The sequence below is a fragment of the Thamnophis elegans genome, chromosome 10 (assembly GCF_009769535.1).
Source record: "Thamnophis elegans isolate rThaEle1 chromosome 10, rThaEle1.pri, whole genome shotgun sequence".
NCBI classification, from domain to species: Eukaryota; Metazoa; Chordata; class Lepidosauria; order Squamata; family Colubridae; genus Thamnophis; species Thamnophis elegans.
In genome coordinates, this window is record NC_045550.1 from 47,414,153 (window position 1) to 47,429,865 (window position 15,713).

A 15,713-nucleotide genomic window follows, 5' to 3' on the forward strand; every position below is an offset into this window, starting at 1 on the left:
ATTTTTTTATTCCTATGATATCCCACTATTCTTTGAAGTTTTAGCAGTTAACTAGGAAGTAAATCCCAAAATCTAGCTTGTATTTTAATGAATGAAAGCTATGAGTAATTCTGTAGGCAGATTCTAATAATTACATTCCATTAAACTTATCAATGTACTAAGTAATAGGCCATTGCATTATGAGTTTTGGCTGACAAGCTGAAAATCAAGATGTACTACTTGTTCCCACTGAAATAATTTTAAAATTTCAAGCATGAAAAAACTTGTTTTTTTTTCCTAATCTGCCTCTTCCTTCTTTGAGGTCAGTATGACCGGAAAATTAGTAAAATGAATTTCTGTTTTCCCTCAGAAAGAGCTCAATGTTCTCCTATTTTCAGTAAATAGAAAGATACTATGACCAGCAGTGGAGCAATTAATAATAATAATAAAATAAACAGAATACCTTTTGAAAAGAAAAAAAGGGCCAACAATCCCAAATGTATTTTATCCACTCATGGGCAAAATATATTTTAATTTGTCTGTAAAGTAAAGTTTAACTTCAAAATGATTTGCTTCTACTGGAGATACTAGAAGAATTAAAAGATGTGAACAAGAAGTATTATTCCTTGTTAAAAAAAAGTGCTCCCACTATTTCAGCCAATTTAGTTATAATTGGATAATTCTTTTGTATGGACAATGGATAATTCTTTTGTATAATTTTGTATCATTCTGAAATGATGAAAATTAGATCTTGACTGTCAGTCTGAATACTTTTTCGGATATTTGAAACATGTTATCATGCCCAAACTCAGTGCACTGTTTTCAAAATTAAGCATTCCCAATTCATTTTAATCTTTTTGGATCATTCTTACTGCCTTTATTTGACCTAATTGATCCATGCAGCTGAAAATACATTTTTATCATGGTTCCGAAGGAAGCTTCAAATTGGATAAAGCCAAAAATTGCATTTTCCTTCACACTGCTGACTTATGTTTATGTTATGAACAACTTCAGTTCTAAGTTCCTTTTTGCATTTTCTATTACAAAGCCAAGAATTCCTCGTCCCAGAGCTGTACATTATAGTTGTATTTATATTCTGCCTTTATTATTTTTACAAATAACTTAAGGCAGTAAACATATTCACCTCTTCCTCCTCTTTTTCCCACAACAACAACAACCCTGTGAAGTGAGTTGAACTAAAAGATAGTGACTGTCCCAAGATCACCCAGCTGGGCCTCCATGACTATGGCAGGACTAGAACTCAGTCTTCTGTTTCCTAGCCTGGTGCCTTAACCACCACACCAAACTGACTTTACTGGCTTTTGAGTTGAGATTTTTGAATTTATTTCTAATAAACTTTATTATACCATGTTTTCCCGAAAATAAGACAGGGTCTTATTTTCTTTTGATCCCAAAATAAGCGCTTGGCCTTATTTTCGGGGAGGTCTTATTATTTTTGAGTTGCAGAAGGCGGGAACATAGTCATATCATGGCTGCTGCTGTGTTGCAGTATTTTTGGGGAGGGCTTATTTTAGGAGAGGGCTTATTTTAGCACAAATGCTCAAAACCCTGATAGGATTTATTATACAGGGAGGTTTTATTTTCAGGAAATGGTATTTTTCCACTTTCTAGATTACTGAAAACATGTTGAAATTTGTTACCATCTGCTAATGTTTAAATTGTCTCACCTACGTTTATGTGACTTAAACATTGAGATTATCCTTCTACCTCTTTATTTGGAAGTTGAAGTATATATATAGTAAGTTTAGTCTAAGACATGTCCTTGGCAAATACTTCTAGTATTCACTGTTTTTGAAGTATTTGCACATTGTAAGCATGCTTCAGTGGTGGGTTTCAAAAAAATTTGGAACCTCTTCTGTAGGTGTGGCCTGCTTTCCGGGTCCACTGGTGGAACCTCTTCTAACCGGTTCAGTAGATTTGACGAACCGGTTCTACCGAATAGGTGCGAACTGGTAGGAACCCACCTCTGGCATGCTTGTTTGACTAATTGTTATCTGGCTTCTTGGGCCCTCGTTTTTCTGATTTGATGATATATATCTTCCTCCATTTGTCTGCAGCATCTCTATAATAGTTAAGAGAATAGCATTAATGTAATACATTGACCTGCCTAGTCTAGCCCAGGGGTATCAAACTTGATTTCATTGAGGGCTGCATCAGGGTTGTATCTGACCTCAGGGGGCCAGGGTGTGCAGGGCCATTTCAACGTCACTCATGTCGGGGGTGCCTGTGGTGGCCCGAGCACTCTGCTAGCAAAAACAGGCTCCTGAGCTCCATTTTCAGCTGCCAGTGAAAATGGAGCTCAGGAGAGCCACATGTGGCCCTTGCAAGCTCCATTTTTTGCTGCGACAGCCTCCTGCAACGCTCTAACAGCAAAAATGGAGCTCGAGAAAGCCGTGTGCGGCCCTTCCGAGTTCTGTTTCTGCTGGCAGAGACACCATGGGTCAGTTCTTCGCTATTTCTATGGCAGCCCCGGGGGCTAGGTCTAAGCACCCTGTGGGCCAGAACTGGTCCCCAGACCTTGAGTTTGACACCCCTGGTCTAGCCTATCCTACTTGGGCCAGTAAAGGGGGTCTACTGCAGATGCCATTGGTCAAAGAACTCCAACTATCGGAATCCAAAAGAAGAACCTTTTCTGCCATAGCATCCACCCATCCTGCCCTCCAGGGTAAGATCTGCTCCACAGGTGGGTTCCTACCAGTTCGCACCAGTTCGGTAGAACCAGTTCATCAAATCTACCGAACCGGTTAGAAGAGGTTCCACCAGTGGACCCGGAAAGCAGGCCACACTTACAGAAGAGTTTCCAAATTTTTTTGAAACCCACCACTGACACACACACACACATACACACACACAGACAGACAGGCTCACACAGAGAGAGAAAGAGAAAGAAAGGAAGAAATAAATAAATAAAAAAAGAAAAAAGAAAGAAAAAGTGAGAGATGAAAGAAAAAAAGGAAAAAGGGAGAGAGACAAGAGGAAGGAAAGAGAGCGAGAGAGAGAGAGAGAGAGAGAAAGAAAGAAAGAAAGAAAGAAAGAAAACACATGGCCGGCAAGCCACTCCTACCATGTCACATGGCCAGCAAGCCACTCCCACAAAGGTGGCCACACCCACAGAGTAGGTTCGAAAATTTTTTGAAACCCACCACTGATCTGCTCCCAACCTCCTATCCTAAGAGGTTGCGGATCCAAAGGGAGAGTTCAACTCTGGAGATGGCTGTTAAATCGATAGCAGACTCCACCTCCCCACCCCCTGCTCTCTGCTCCCCACTCATCCGTCTTTTTAAAAAAATTACCAGTAATCGTATTCATGTATTTTCTTTGTTTTCTTTTCCTTGATTATTTTCTTGTTCTATTTTATTTTCTCTTTGTTTAAACTTCCTTTTAATATCTTCATTTTTTAATGGTTGTGACCTACCTAGAGTGTCCCCATGGCAAGATAGGCGGCAAAGAAATTTATTAAAAAGAAAGCAAAGGTAGTCCCAATAATAATAGGTGCCTTGAGTGCAATCCCAAAACAACTGGAACACCACTTGAACTCCATCAGCATTGACAAATTCACCATCAGTCAGTTGCAAAAAGTGGCTTTACTCAGAACAGCTTCCATCCTGCAACAATATCTGTAACACCATCAAACATCTAAATCTGTCTATGCCAGGTCCTTGGAAAGGACTCGATAGAAGGATTAAACTGCCAAATCCAGACTGAATATTTGGCTGACTGTACGATGAGCCATAATAATATAGATGCATAATTATAGCCTTTCTCAACCTGCCTCTTTCTAGTTATGTAGATACAGCTCTAAGACACTGAGAATTATGGACATTGGAATTCCAATACATGTGGAGAGTGTCACTTTAGGCAAAGTTAGAATTTGTGGAAACTGTCAGTATAAGCAAACTTAGAAGCGCTTGTGGGATTTGCAATACTAGAGGCTTTAGATTATTTAAATTTTATTACTGTGCAATTTTAAGAAAGGTCATCAATGTATTTTTATTGCCCAACTTAAAACACTTAATTTTCTTATGTTTGACAAAATCTGATGACACATTAATTCTTCCACTTGGATTATCTGTTATGTCACATTGAAACAATTATTGAAATGAGCACGGAAATCTTTTTTATATAACTGCTCTTTACATGTTGAATTCAATTTCTTCATAAATGTGGTTTACCGAAGAGGTCAGCATTTTGATGTAAAAAGAGTTCTTTTAAAATTATTTTTACATTTGATGTGATTGTGTGGCATCCGTAATAACTCCCATGCCTGTAGCAAAAGGGTCACTGTGACCAGCTATGGTATAGATGTTGACAGTACATTTTTGACATAATCTAAAGTTGTGCTTTTTGTCATTGTCAGATCTTTTAGGTAGGTACTCTATAAAGAATGCCGGGAGGGATTAAATTAATGTAACTTAATACATGTATAGACATAAAAATCATTTTAACATATGTAAAAAGTAATTGAAGACATGATTCTTCCCTTGGGTATGGGTCAATATGGGAGGTGAACATAACAGTTTTTTATTTTATTTTATAGAGATGGTACTGTTATTGCACTGATGGTTTGGTAGAGTTTTAGTCTTGTGGTTTTATTATTGTATGTTGTTGACCACCTAGGTTTATTTTATATAATAAAAATGTGCTTAAATAAGCCAGGCTTCAATATTTTTTGGATAGGAACTACTACCGGTAGAGAATGTCAGGACTGTTGACTAGACTGAGAAGTTAAAAAAACCACATTGTTGAAGAATGTATAAATAAATCCATTTCTGACTGTTGCTCAGAATTAAACGGATATGTGTGCATGAAGAGGGATGTGGTAGCTCAGTGGCTAGGACGCTGAGCTTGTCAATCAGAAAGGTTGGCAGTTTGGCAGTTCGAATCCCTACCGCTGTGTAATGGAATGAGCTCCTGTTACTTGTCCCAGCTTCTGCCAACCTAGCAATTCAAAAGCACGTAAAAATGCAAATAGAAAAATAAGGTACACCTTTGGTGGGAAGGTATCAGCGTTCTGTTTACCTTCGGCATTTAGTCATGCCGGCCATATGACCATGGAGATGTCTTCAGACAGTGCTGGCTCTTCAACTTTGAAATGGAGATGAGCACCTCCCCCTAGAATCGGGAACGACTAGCACGTATGTGCGAGGGGAACTTTTACCATTATGTCCATGAAGAACCAGGAATCATCCTTGATTTGAAGACGACAGATGAATGTAGATTAGAGCCTGAATAGGAAGGAGTAGGAAGAGGAGAAGGAGGAGAAGGAGGGAACAAAGGGGAAAAAAGAATAATATGGGTGGTGGTGGAGAAATGTAGAGCAAAAAATATTATAATGACAGAGGTAGAACCCTTTATTCTCTTATAACTTAGTTCCAAATTTCCCTATTCTGTAAAAAGGATTTCACAGTTGCTTATTGTCACAGTTTGTAAATATCCACAAGAGTAATGTAATTGGTTTAGAATAACAACAGCAAGCACTGCTTGAAAAAGCATTTTTGTTTTGATTTCAGGCAATGTGTGAGAATATAATTCTAGAATATCTCTATTAAAGTAGATATTAGACATCTAGTTCAGTATTTTGGATTATTCAGTGACCAATCAAGCAGATTTGGGGGATTTCCACATTTACTTCATTGAAACGGAATTGTGATAGTGATATTTCACCAACTGACAAATAATATTGAAGATTGATTTTTCTATTCGCCACTATTGAAGAAGACCCAATTTCTTTCAGTTCTGAATCAGATTATCTTAAAATATACACCACTGCATTTTGATTTTAAACCCGCAATTTGGCGAGAGCTGGAAGTTTCTTCTTATTGCTTTTGGCTCTCGGGCAGTGATATTTCTACAGAACTGGTTCATGACATAATCATGAATAGAAGGATGGTAAGCTTTTTCTGTTGCTTCTCAGTATTTATTTATTATATTTATATGGCCACCCATTTCATGCAATGTGACTCTGAGTGGCACACAAAACAATCATAAAGTTGTTCAAAACATTCAAAAGTAGAAAGAATTAATATTGTTGTAAAAGGCTAAGAGAAGGCATCAGGTTTTAAACAACAGAGCCATCTTATCAAATTACTTGTGTTTCCCACTACTTGTGTTGGCACAAGTGAGCTTTAAGGGATTTTCTTCAGAGGGTCAGCTGACTCGATACCAGGGTTGAGATCAAAGAGTTGGAACATGAAACCTGTAAGACACTGGGCCCATAAACCGCCATTTAAGGTGTGTGACCTCTGATTAAAGTTAATGAACTTATCAATACTAACCTTTATTGATAGGCTACTCAATTTATCTAGTGACTTTATAAAGTCTTCTAAATTGGTGCCCATTACCAAATCTGCTGGCAGTGAATTCCAAAGTTCAGCTATGATTTCTGAAAATAAATGCTTCGTTTATCAGTTCTGAATCTCCCTGCATTTGGAGAGGCATCCTTTATCCTTCCCAGTTATTTTGGTTGCCATTTTCTGCACAGTAATTTTCTTTGTCTTTCTACTACTATTGTTGATGTAGTTATTATAATATTTTTTTCTATAAAATCTATTCTATATATTAAAATTCATCCAAAAGTAAAATATTTTCCCATTCAAGAACAAAGTATTTAAGCCTATATAAAATGTTTGCTAAGAAAGCTGCTTAATTTCTGAACTATTCAGCTCTCAAGTGTTTTTACTCTCTCTGTAAATGTCCCAGAACTGTGTCTTGACATTTTGGATGGTTTTGCATTTTTTATTTTACCTTGCAACATATTTTTATATTTTCTTGCAATAAAGATTGTCTTCATTTAAGCTCAATTCCTGGTGATTTCGTGGACATATATCCATGCAGAACTTTTGGCATCATTGCAGCAGTAATTTGCCATCCAGACTTTTTGTTTTTTTTAAAACTCCTACATTTGGTTTACACCCAAGGATTTCTTGGCAGTCTTCCATTCCAATGCTTTTTAGGTCTAATATTGCTTAGCCTTTCTGAGATCCACTAAGAACAACTAGGGACTGCCACTTGCTGAGTCACAATTAGTTGGAAAGATCTCAAACATGGGAAACAGCAAGTTTTAGAGATGTGCAGTCTAAGGCTTACAGAAGAATCTATTGATTACAGAATAAAAGAATTGGAAGGACTTTGGAGGTCTTCTAGCCCAACTTCCTGCAGGAAGGAAACGTATACCATTTCAGACTGATGGTTGTCTAATTTCATCTTAAAAACATCCAGTGTTGGAGCACCCACAACTTCTAGAAGCAAGTCATTCTACTAATGAATTGTTCTAAGTGTCCGGAAATTTTTCCTTAGTTCTAGGTTACTTCTCTCCTTAATTAGTTTCCATCCATTGCTTCTTGTCCTGCCTTCAGGTGCTTTGGAGAATAGGTTGATCCCTCTTCTTTGTAGCAGCCCCTTAGATATTGGAACACTGCTATCAGGTCACCCATTATATGCACAGCAGGGAGCTAGAAGTAAGACCACTATGTAGCCATGTGTGCTGATATTTTATTTTCTCAATTTACTGTCTGTATACAGTAATTTTCAGTAAATACTTGCAGAAGCCCACTATAATTGTCAAATGTTTGTGTAAAACCATTTGTAAAACCAGTGATAATCAGTTTACAGAGTTTATCTTTTATGTAACTCATTTTCTTCTGATATCACTACCTAATGGTATCAAAAATACTTTTAATGCCTTGGAAATTCTAGAAAATTGCATCAATATAAAAAATTGGTCTGGGACATACCTGTTCCACAAATTACAATAAACTGTTCCTTATATTTTAAAACTCTTGATAAAATTAATCCAGAATGTTCCCAAAATCTGGAAGACCATCTGGTGCATTATTTTGAGAAGACATGGAGAAGGAAAGTAAAAGCCATGCCATACAACTGAATATCTGCTTCTATCTCCTACAAGAACTTTAGGAAGTATTTTGGATTATTTTTATTATATTGTACATTCACAATAAATTTTATGTTGTTTCTTATAATATTTTATAACTACAACATTAGCACAAATATGGGAAATAATTTTTATAAATAACTCATATTATAAAATATTAACTGCTATAATATATTGTAACTGACTTGAACTCTTGAGGCAGAAGGCATGGTTAAATTAATGAAAATGATAGACAATAATTTGTTGTTACAGATTTAACAGATGAAATACAGGCAACTGAACTCAAATTCCAGAAAGCTGCCGATGAAATTACATATTTTAAAGAATTAGTCATGTAAGACACTTCATTTTATTCATACACAATACCATTCTTTTTTGCTTAACAGCTTGTAATTACTTACCGTATATACTCGAGTATAGGCCGAGTTTTTCAGCCCACTTTTTGGGCTGAAAAAAGCTGCCTCGGCTTATACTCGAGTCAGTGAAAAATTTGCCCAAATGGAGGAGAAAAAGGGGCGCCCCTTTTTCTCCTCCATTTCGGGACCCAGTGGAAGTTCTCTGCGCGAGGTGAAATGGCCGGCAGCAGCCTCACTCTCCTGCCGTGGCTTCCGTTTCAGTCGTGCAGAGAACTTCCACTCGCTTCCCGGGCTTGTGTTCTGATGAGGGGGAAAGAGAGGACTTTCCTTACGCCCGCATGAGAGCTGGACGTAAGACTTTACCCCATTGATGAGGCGGGCGGCGCGGATTGTAGCAAGGACGGCCGCCGATCGCAGCCTGGCTGCGCTGGCGGGGACGGGCGGGGCGGGGTGGGATGAGACTCCCCACTCGCCAAGATGGTAGGACTCCAAGTCCCATCCCCTCCACCTGTCCCCACCAGCGCAGCCCCTGCCGCATCAGCCGGAATCTAATTTCCCCCTCATCAGAGCTCGGCGCGGATTGTAGCAAGGACGGCCGCCAATCGCAGCCCGATTGCGCCAGGGGGTTCCGCTGGTTGAAAGAAAGTCCTTCTTTGCACCAAGCGCTTTTCCCTCCCAACTAATTATAACTAATTATATTAATTAGATAGATCAGTGTTTCTCCACCTTGAAGACTTGAAAATATGTGGACTTCAACTCCCAGAATTCTGGGAGTTGAAGTCCACACACTTTCAAGTCTCCAAGGTGGAGAAACACTGAGATAGATGATCCACTGTGTTTATTTTTGGAAAAAAGCGCCTCCTGCTCTGGACTGCCGGGAACGCGATCGCGTCTCTCTCTCTCTCTCTTCCCCCCACCCCCGGCTGTTCCCACCCGGGAATGTTCTGGCGGGCTAGGCGGAGGGTGCGTGTGCGTGCATGTGTGTCAAGGGTGGGGAGGCTAAGAGGGCGAGGTGAGATCCTGGCGGGGACCGCATTTCACCCTCCGAGCTTCCTTTTCCCCCGTCTTTTCCTCCGCTCGCCGACTTCCTTTCTCCCGTGGCTGACAGGTGGGTGGGTTTCCCTCCTCCTCCTCCCTGCTGGACGTGGATCTGCGGCGTGGGTGGCCGTCCTTGTTGCCCGCCGGCGGCAGGTCGCGGCAAAGAGAGGGAGAGGGAGAGAGAGAGAAATGCCGCCGCTCCCCGGCTCGCCTCTTTTTCCCGGGATCGCCGTGATGCTTTGAGTTTTCCTTCTGCGGAGGTGGGGTGGAAAGAAGAAGAAGTGGGGCCCTTCCCCGCTTCTTCTCGGACTACCTAAGCGTTGGGTGCGCTGTCCCCATCTGGGCAAGTAGTGCTGACTCATCAGGTGTCTGGGAACGGGTGGGGCTGAGGAGCGGCTGGGGGTGGGGGGTGTTTCACAGAGCGGCTGGGGGTGGGGGGTGTTTTACAAAGGGATGAGGTGGACTGAATTACCCCCTTGTATCTGCTGGCTGCAGCCTTCTGTGTGCAGAGTCCAGACACTGCTGACTCATCAACATGAGGTCACCCATAAGTATGCTCTGCACACACACAGACACACACACAAAAAAAGGAATGGGGGCTAACTAGGGTTAAGGGGAGGAAAGGAAAAAGGGGGACCCAAACAGATAATCTGCTGATTCATCATTTTGGGGGTAGTCAGACTTGACCTCGGATCCCCTTTCTTTCAGCTGTTTTGTCTATAAGCCCTTGTGACAGTTGATGACCCTTAGCATTACTGTAGCACTGTGTGTATTTATAGGTAGGGAAGAGTGTGAACATGGTAAAAATGGTTTATGGGGTCATTGGGAATCCTTTGGGGAATGAATGGGAGAGCTGCTGGGATGTCCTTATACTCTGTGCACACCGATGCTGACACTCTTGTTTTGGATGGTAAAATTGTAGGTCCTGAAAACCTTAGCTTTATGGGAACACTCCTTCTGTTGCAGTGCATGTTGTCTCTTAGACCAGTGTTTTTCAACCACTGTGCCGTGGCACACTAGTGTGCCGTGACATAGTGAATAGAGAGAGAGAGGATGTGTATAATTAAGGTGACCAGACGTCCCTAGCAAGGCCGTGGGCTGGCAGTAACCGCCGCGGCCAGCTCCCTCCCCCCCCCCCCCGGTCAAAGGTGTCCCTCTTTACCAATCTGAAAATCTGGTCACCTTAATCATGAGGTGAGTGAAGTATTTCATTGAATACACCGGTATTGTGTGATAATAATTTGTTATCCAGAGCAAATTTTTACAATGGCTACTGTATATTTAATGGGCACAGGCAGGCTGTATATGTTATTCAATGGGCAATGGCAGGCTGTAATTAATGGACACAGGGCAGGTTGTATATTCAATGGGCACAGGCAGGACACTGGTAGAATGTATATTATGAGCCTATGAGTTTTGAAGGATTTTAACTCTTGTGTTTTAGCTTGGTTGCTGAATGAGCTAAGGTTTTTGTACTTTTAAAGTTATTGTTGATACCATATTGTTTTTATTGACCCTCTTTTCCACTTACAGAGCTAGTTTACTGTTTTTCTTTGAAATAAATATTCAAAAACATTATTGGTATCTATTTTTATTTTTGAAATTTACCGGTAGCTGCTGCATTTCCCACCCTAGGCTTATACTCGAGTCAATAACTTTTCCAGTTTTTTGTGGTAAAATTAGGTGCCTCGGCTTATATTCGGATCGACCTATACTCGAGTATATACGGTATTTAAGTGAATGATACAGTAATTAAAAAGTCAGAGTGTATCTTATGATTTATTATATTCTGCTTTTTTGTTTGAAAAGTATCACATGTATAAGTATTCACACATATACATACCAATACCAAATCAAGCCAAGACCCAGCCTGTTTCCTTTAGTGGCCAACTGGATAGTTCCAGATAGTCCATTCACAGGACTTAAAGGCTTAAGATCTGTTTATCACTGTTTCCCAATAAGTGGGAAACCCCATAGTTTTCAGATAAGCAATAAAGACAAGATCCCTGTAATGCATTGGTGGAGAGAACAGTGTGACAATATTATTGACTAGTCCAATCAATTTTTTCTGTGAAAGTGGGAAAAGTGTAGAGGATTTTGAAAATTATAGTACTCATGATCAGGTAAGGTAAAAAGAAGCTTTTACAGGTAATCCTCACTTAACAATGGTAATTGGGGCTGGCAACTCCATTGGTAAGCAACACTGTTGTAAAAGTGTGATGTAATATGACAGTGCCAACTTATGATGGCAGTGGCAATTCCATCTGCCTTTGTTGTATAATCCCACACAAGGTCAGACTGTCCCATGCTCGCATCATCGCCATTTGTGACCTCCAGCTGTCTTCTTCTTTGATTTTGCTTGTTAGAAGTGAAGGTTGCAAATGATGATCATGTGACAGCGAGATTCTGTGACTATCCTAACTGCAAGCCAGTTGCTAGCACCTGAATCAGGAACACTGCGAGGGTTGCAATTACAAGGAATGGGTTCAGTAGTGGGTTGCAGGTGGTACGCCCTGGTACGGACGTACCGAAGCCTGCCTGGAGCACCGGGTACCATTCCGGTACGGTGCTCCAGAGAGCCCGCCCGAGCTCCTTACCTGTGCTTTAAGCCTTTTGCACTTTTGCGCTTTCACGCATGCGCATGGTGCGTACGGCACCTGCGTGATACTCCACTGAGTAGCTGGAGCGTTGCAGAGGCTTGCAGAAGCGTTGCAGGCAAGTACGATGCGCATGCACCGCATGCATCCATGTGGATGACACCAGGGCCGTTCCAACCATACCGGTTGGAACGGAATCGGGAACCCACCACTGGGTGGTCCCTTTCTTCAGTGCTGTCATAACTTTGAATGATCACTGGATGAATGGTCGTGTAACAAGAACTATTTGTAGAATATCCTTTGGACGGTTCATTAACATTTTTGTTTAGATAGTATATATCTATGTTGATTCACCTGGGCCAGAATCTACTACTAAATTGCATACAGGTACTCCTTCACTTACACTTCACTTCACTTAGCCATTGTTCAAAAAAGTGACTTATGATCTCGTACTTACAATGGCTACAGCATCCCATAGTCACAGTGGGCAATTGGCAACTTGCATGTATTTATGATGGTTGCAGCATCTTGGGGTCACATCACCATATGTGACCTTTCCAGTTCCTGATAAGCAAAGTCAATCCGGGGTGGGTTGGGGGGGGGGGGATGGAGATCCAGATTTGCTTTACAACTGCTTGAATTGCAGCATGGCAAAAATGTTCATGAAATCAGGCATTCCCCACTTAACTGCTTTGTTTAACAATGGAAACTCTGGTTCCAATTGTGGTTGTAAGTCAAGGACCTGTCCTAAGCATCGGCTTCTCTGGCTTATTGGAGAATATCAGCTGATTCCTATTGAATGAGAACATGAGTCCAACTGGCAACTGGAGCAGTTCTCCAAAGGTTGTTTGGAAATAAAGAGTCAAGAAACTACAAATAGAATCAGATAACAAAAAGAACCAATAGGGCTCTCTCTATCCCAGTCTTTACACACACACACACACACACACACACACACACACACCTTAGATAATTTTCTGATTATACTGGTATCTTCTTTATCTGATTTCTTGATGGGCTGTTTTATTGTAGCATGAATAAGCTATTACAGGGTACTATATATGTTAACTTTCTTGTTCGAAGTGTTATAACATCTACTGAGGTATTCTCTATCACATGTTATGTTTTTCCCCACTAAAAAGGAGAGGAATTTATTAGAGAACTTCTTTTCAAAAACCACTATGCCTATACTTTTCAAGCTTTTATAGTTTAATACTTATCCCTATTTTAGCTTTTATATACTTTTGCACAGTTCAAACAAAAGTGAAAACAAGCAGTTGGCATTTTTGTTTTGTTTGGATGTTAATATTGTCTAAACTCAGTTATTTACATAGTAGGATTTTGGTTTGAGAACCACCTAGTTAGTATATAGGATATACTGCTTGCTTGCACACATGGTGAGTTTTCTCATGCCGAAAGTATATATTAAAATAATATTTAGCTTTGTGTTGTTTTACTGAGGTTTAGAACGAGCAATAAAAAGTTCACCCATTTTATTACTAAAGTTCTCTTTATTTATTTTTTAAAATAAAGTTAATAATTTAAAGTTCTGTATTGTAGAAAGAAATCAAAAGAATGTGAAGACCATCAGATGGAATTTCAAAAGTTGTCATCTGAAATTGGAATAGCTAAATCTCGGTATGAGTCATAATGGTTAAAATATATGAAATGCAGGTGGTGTTTATAACTTCTTCTACTTAAATAATTGTGTTCAGTTTCCTAGCACTTTTCATAATTGTTTTATATTGTATGAATTTTATTTATTTGTTACATTTTACTCTGCTTTTACATAGTTAAAAAATGCTAAACATACTGTAGAAGTTTATCTAATTTTCTTAAACTAGGTTCCTAGTCTCTGATTCCTAACCTGTTTGTTATACTTCCTTTACTAATTTTCAATTTATTCAGATTATAAATCTGTTATAGAAAGCTCTATCTTCTCTTTGTACATTTAATCAACTTTTAAAAGTTTATTTTAATTACAAGGATTTGAATTATAAAGAGAGAGAGAGAGAGAATGAATGTGTGTCTGAATATTTCAGTTATTATATATATATATTTGTTTTACATTTAGGTTTACACATATGGTGACAGAAAAAGAACAATCTTTAGTTGCCTGCCAACAAATGTATCAACGTTTACAGGAAGAAACAATTGAGAAAGAAAAGAGGGAAGATAATTTTAAAAAACGAATAAAGATTGTGGAAAGTGAACTGGAAACAATCAACAAGCTTCTGAAACAACGAGAGGAAGAAATAGCCATGCTTAAGCAAGACAGGTAATTAGAACTGTCTTGTCATACCCAGAGATACAGGTGTAGATGTTTCCCCTAAGCTTTCTTTCCACATGCAGTACTCCTCACTCAAAATAAATAGTTCCATAGGTTGTTAGTGTGCAATAAAAGAATATACAATCTCAAGCATACTTATACTTATCAGTGATTCCATTGAATTCCAAGCTCTGCATTGTATATACATAACCCATAACCAGCCAAGAGTTATAACAAATAGTGGCTTTAATTGAAATTAAAGGTCAATGGAAGAGGTTAACAATTTTTTTAAAATTCCATTTATTTTTATTGTGATGACTGAATGATTAATGTTCTCTGGTATGGCATACTTAGCTATTGTTATGGACATTGGAGTAATGAAAATGTCCAAACCATTTAATATATGTTATCTCCATTGACATTTCAACTTCTACCCAAATATTTGACAGAGGGCTGTATAGTAGATGTTGTCACTGCCTTTTACTCAGCAATGTTCAAGAGGTAGAGTTCAAATTGTCCCAGGCAGATGACTGAGCAATCATTGAAGAACCAAAACTGGGTTTCCCACAATTTCACTTGCTATTTAGCTGTGGCTATTTACTTACTTCCTTACCTACCTTACTAATTTGGATTCCCATACTATTGAAAGGAGTTCACATGGAATTTCATATGAATTCAAGAGTAATATGAGATTTAAGCTTGGGGCGTGATGGCTCAGTGCTTAAAGATGTTGACATTGTCAGGTGGAAAGCTGTCAGCCTGGGTTCAAAACCCAAGCACTGGGTGAGCTCTCATTACTTGCCCCAGCTCCTGCCCACTCAGCAGTTTGAAAGCATGGAAATGTGAGTAGATAAATAGGTATCACTTTGGTGGGAAGGTAACAGTGTTCTATGAACCTCAGTGCATACTACATGTTGGCTACATGACCACAAAAATGTCTTCGGATAAGGCTGGCTCTCTAGGCTAAGAAATTGAGGTGAGCATCACCTCTTAGAGAGAGATTTTGTGAGATTTAAATGGTAGTTCTTATTTCATACTATAGACAATCACCACATTATATGAATTCTCTGCTACATTATGCCTCTGAAAGTAATGCATGCCTATCTATTTTTTTTGGGGGGGGGGACATAATAAATCATTATTTTATGATAAAAATAATTTTCTGTGTATTTTTCTAAATATGCTGTCCTATGGGAGATCTTTGCTGCTTTTTTCTGGTAAGTGGTATCATCAAACAGGCTTGCAAACAAATATCAAACATAATCCGCTAAGTTTAGTTGTATTACCTATGCAACAGGTTCAGCTTCCTAAGATTGCAACCTAATGCAATAATATTAGTGCATCGGGGTTCTGCTTAATTCAGTTATGTTATGTAGCATGCCATCCTAATATGCATATGTTTGTATTTCAGTATATTACTTATCAAATGTCATTATCCACAATTTTAATAGGTCTTAGTGTGGTTTGCCTTGGTCTCCAATATTCTTTAATCCAAGAACATAAATAGGTTCTTAAGATTTATAATTATTGCTATTTTTCAATAGATGGGATTCAATAATATA

At 39.2% G+C, this 15,713-nt stretch overlaps 1 protein-coding gene across 2 annotated transcripts in view; it reads left to right on the plus strand.

The window, feature by feature from the left end:
- Positions 1-15,713, plus strand: part of LEKR1 (leucine, glutamate and lysine rich 1) — a 51,526-nt gene that overhangs the window by 23,301 nt on the left and 12,512 nt on the right. For both annotated transcript variants that reach the window (XM_032225956.1, XM_032225957.1), the window contains exons 7-9: positions 8,144-8,225; positions 13,443-13,520; positions 13,957-14,160. In XM_032225956.1, the coding sequence (XP_032081847.1) occupies positions 8,144-8,225; positions 13,443-13,520; positions 13,957-14,160 (364 nt within the window). The remainder of the gene's footprint in view (positions 1-8,143; positions 8,226-13,442; positions 13,521-13,956; positions 14,161-15,713) is intronic.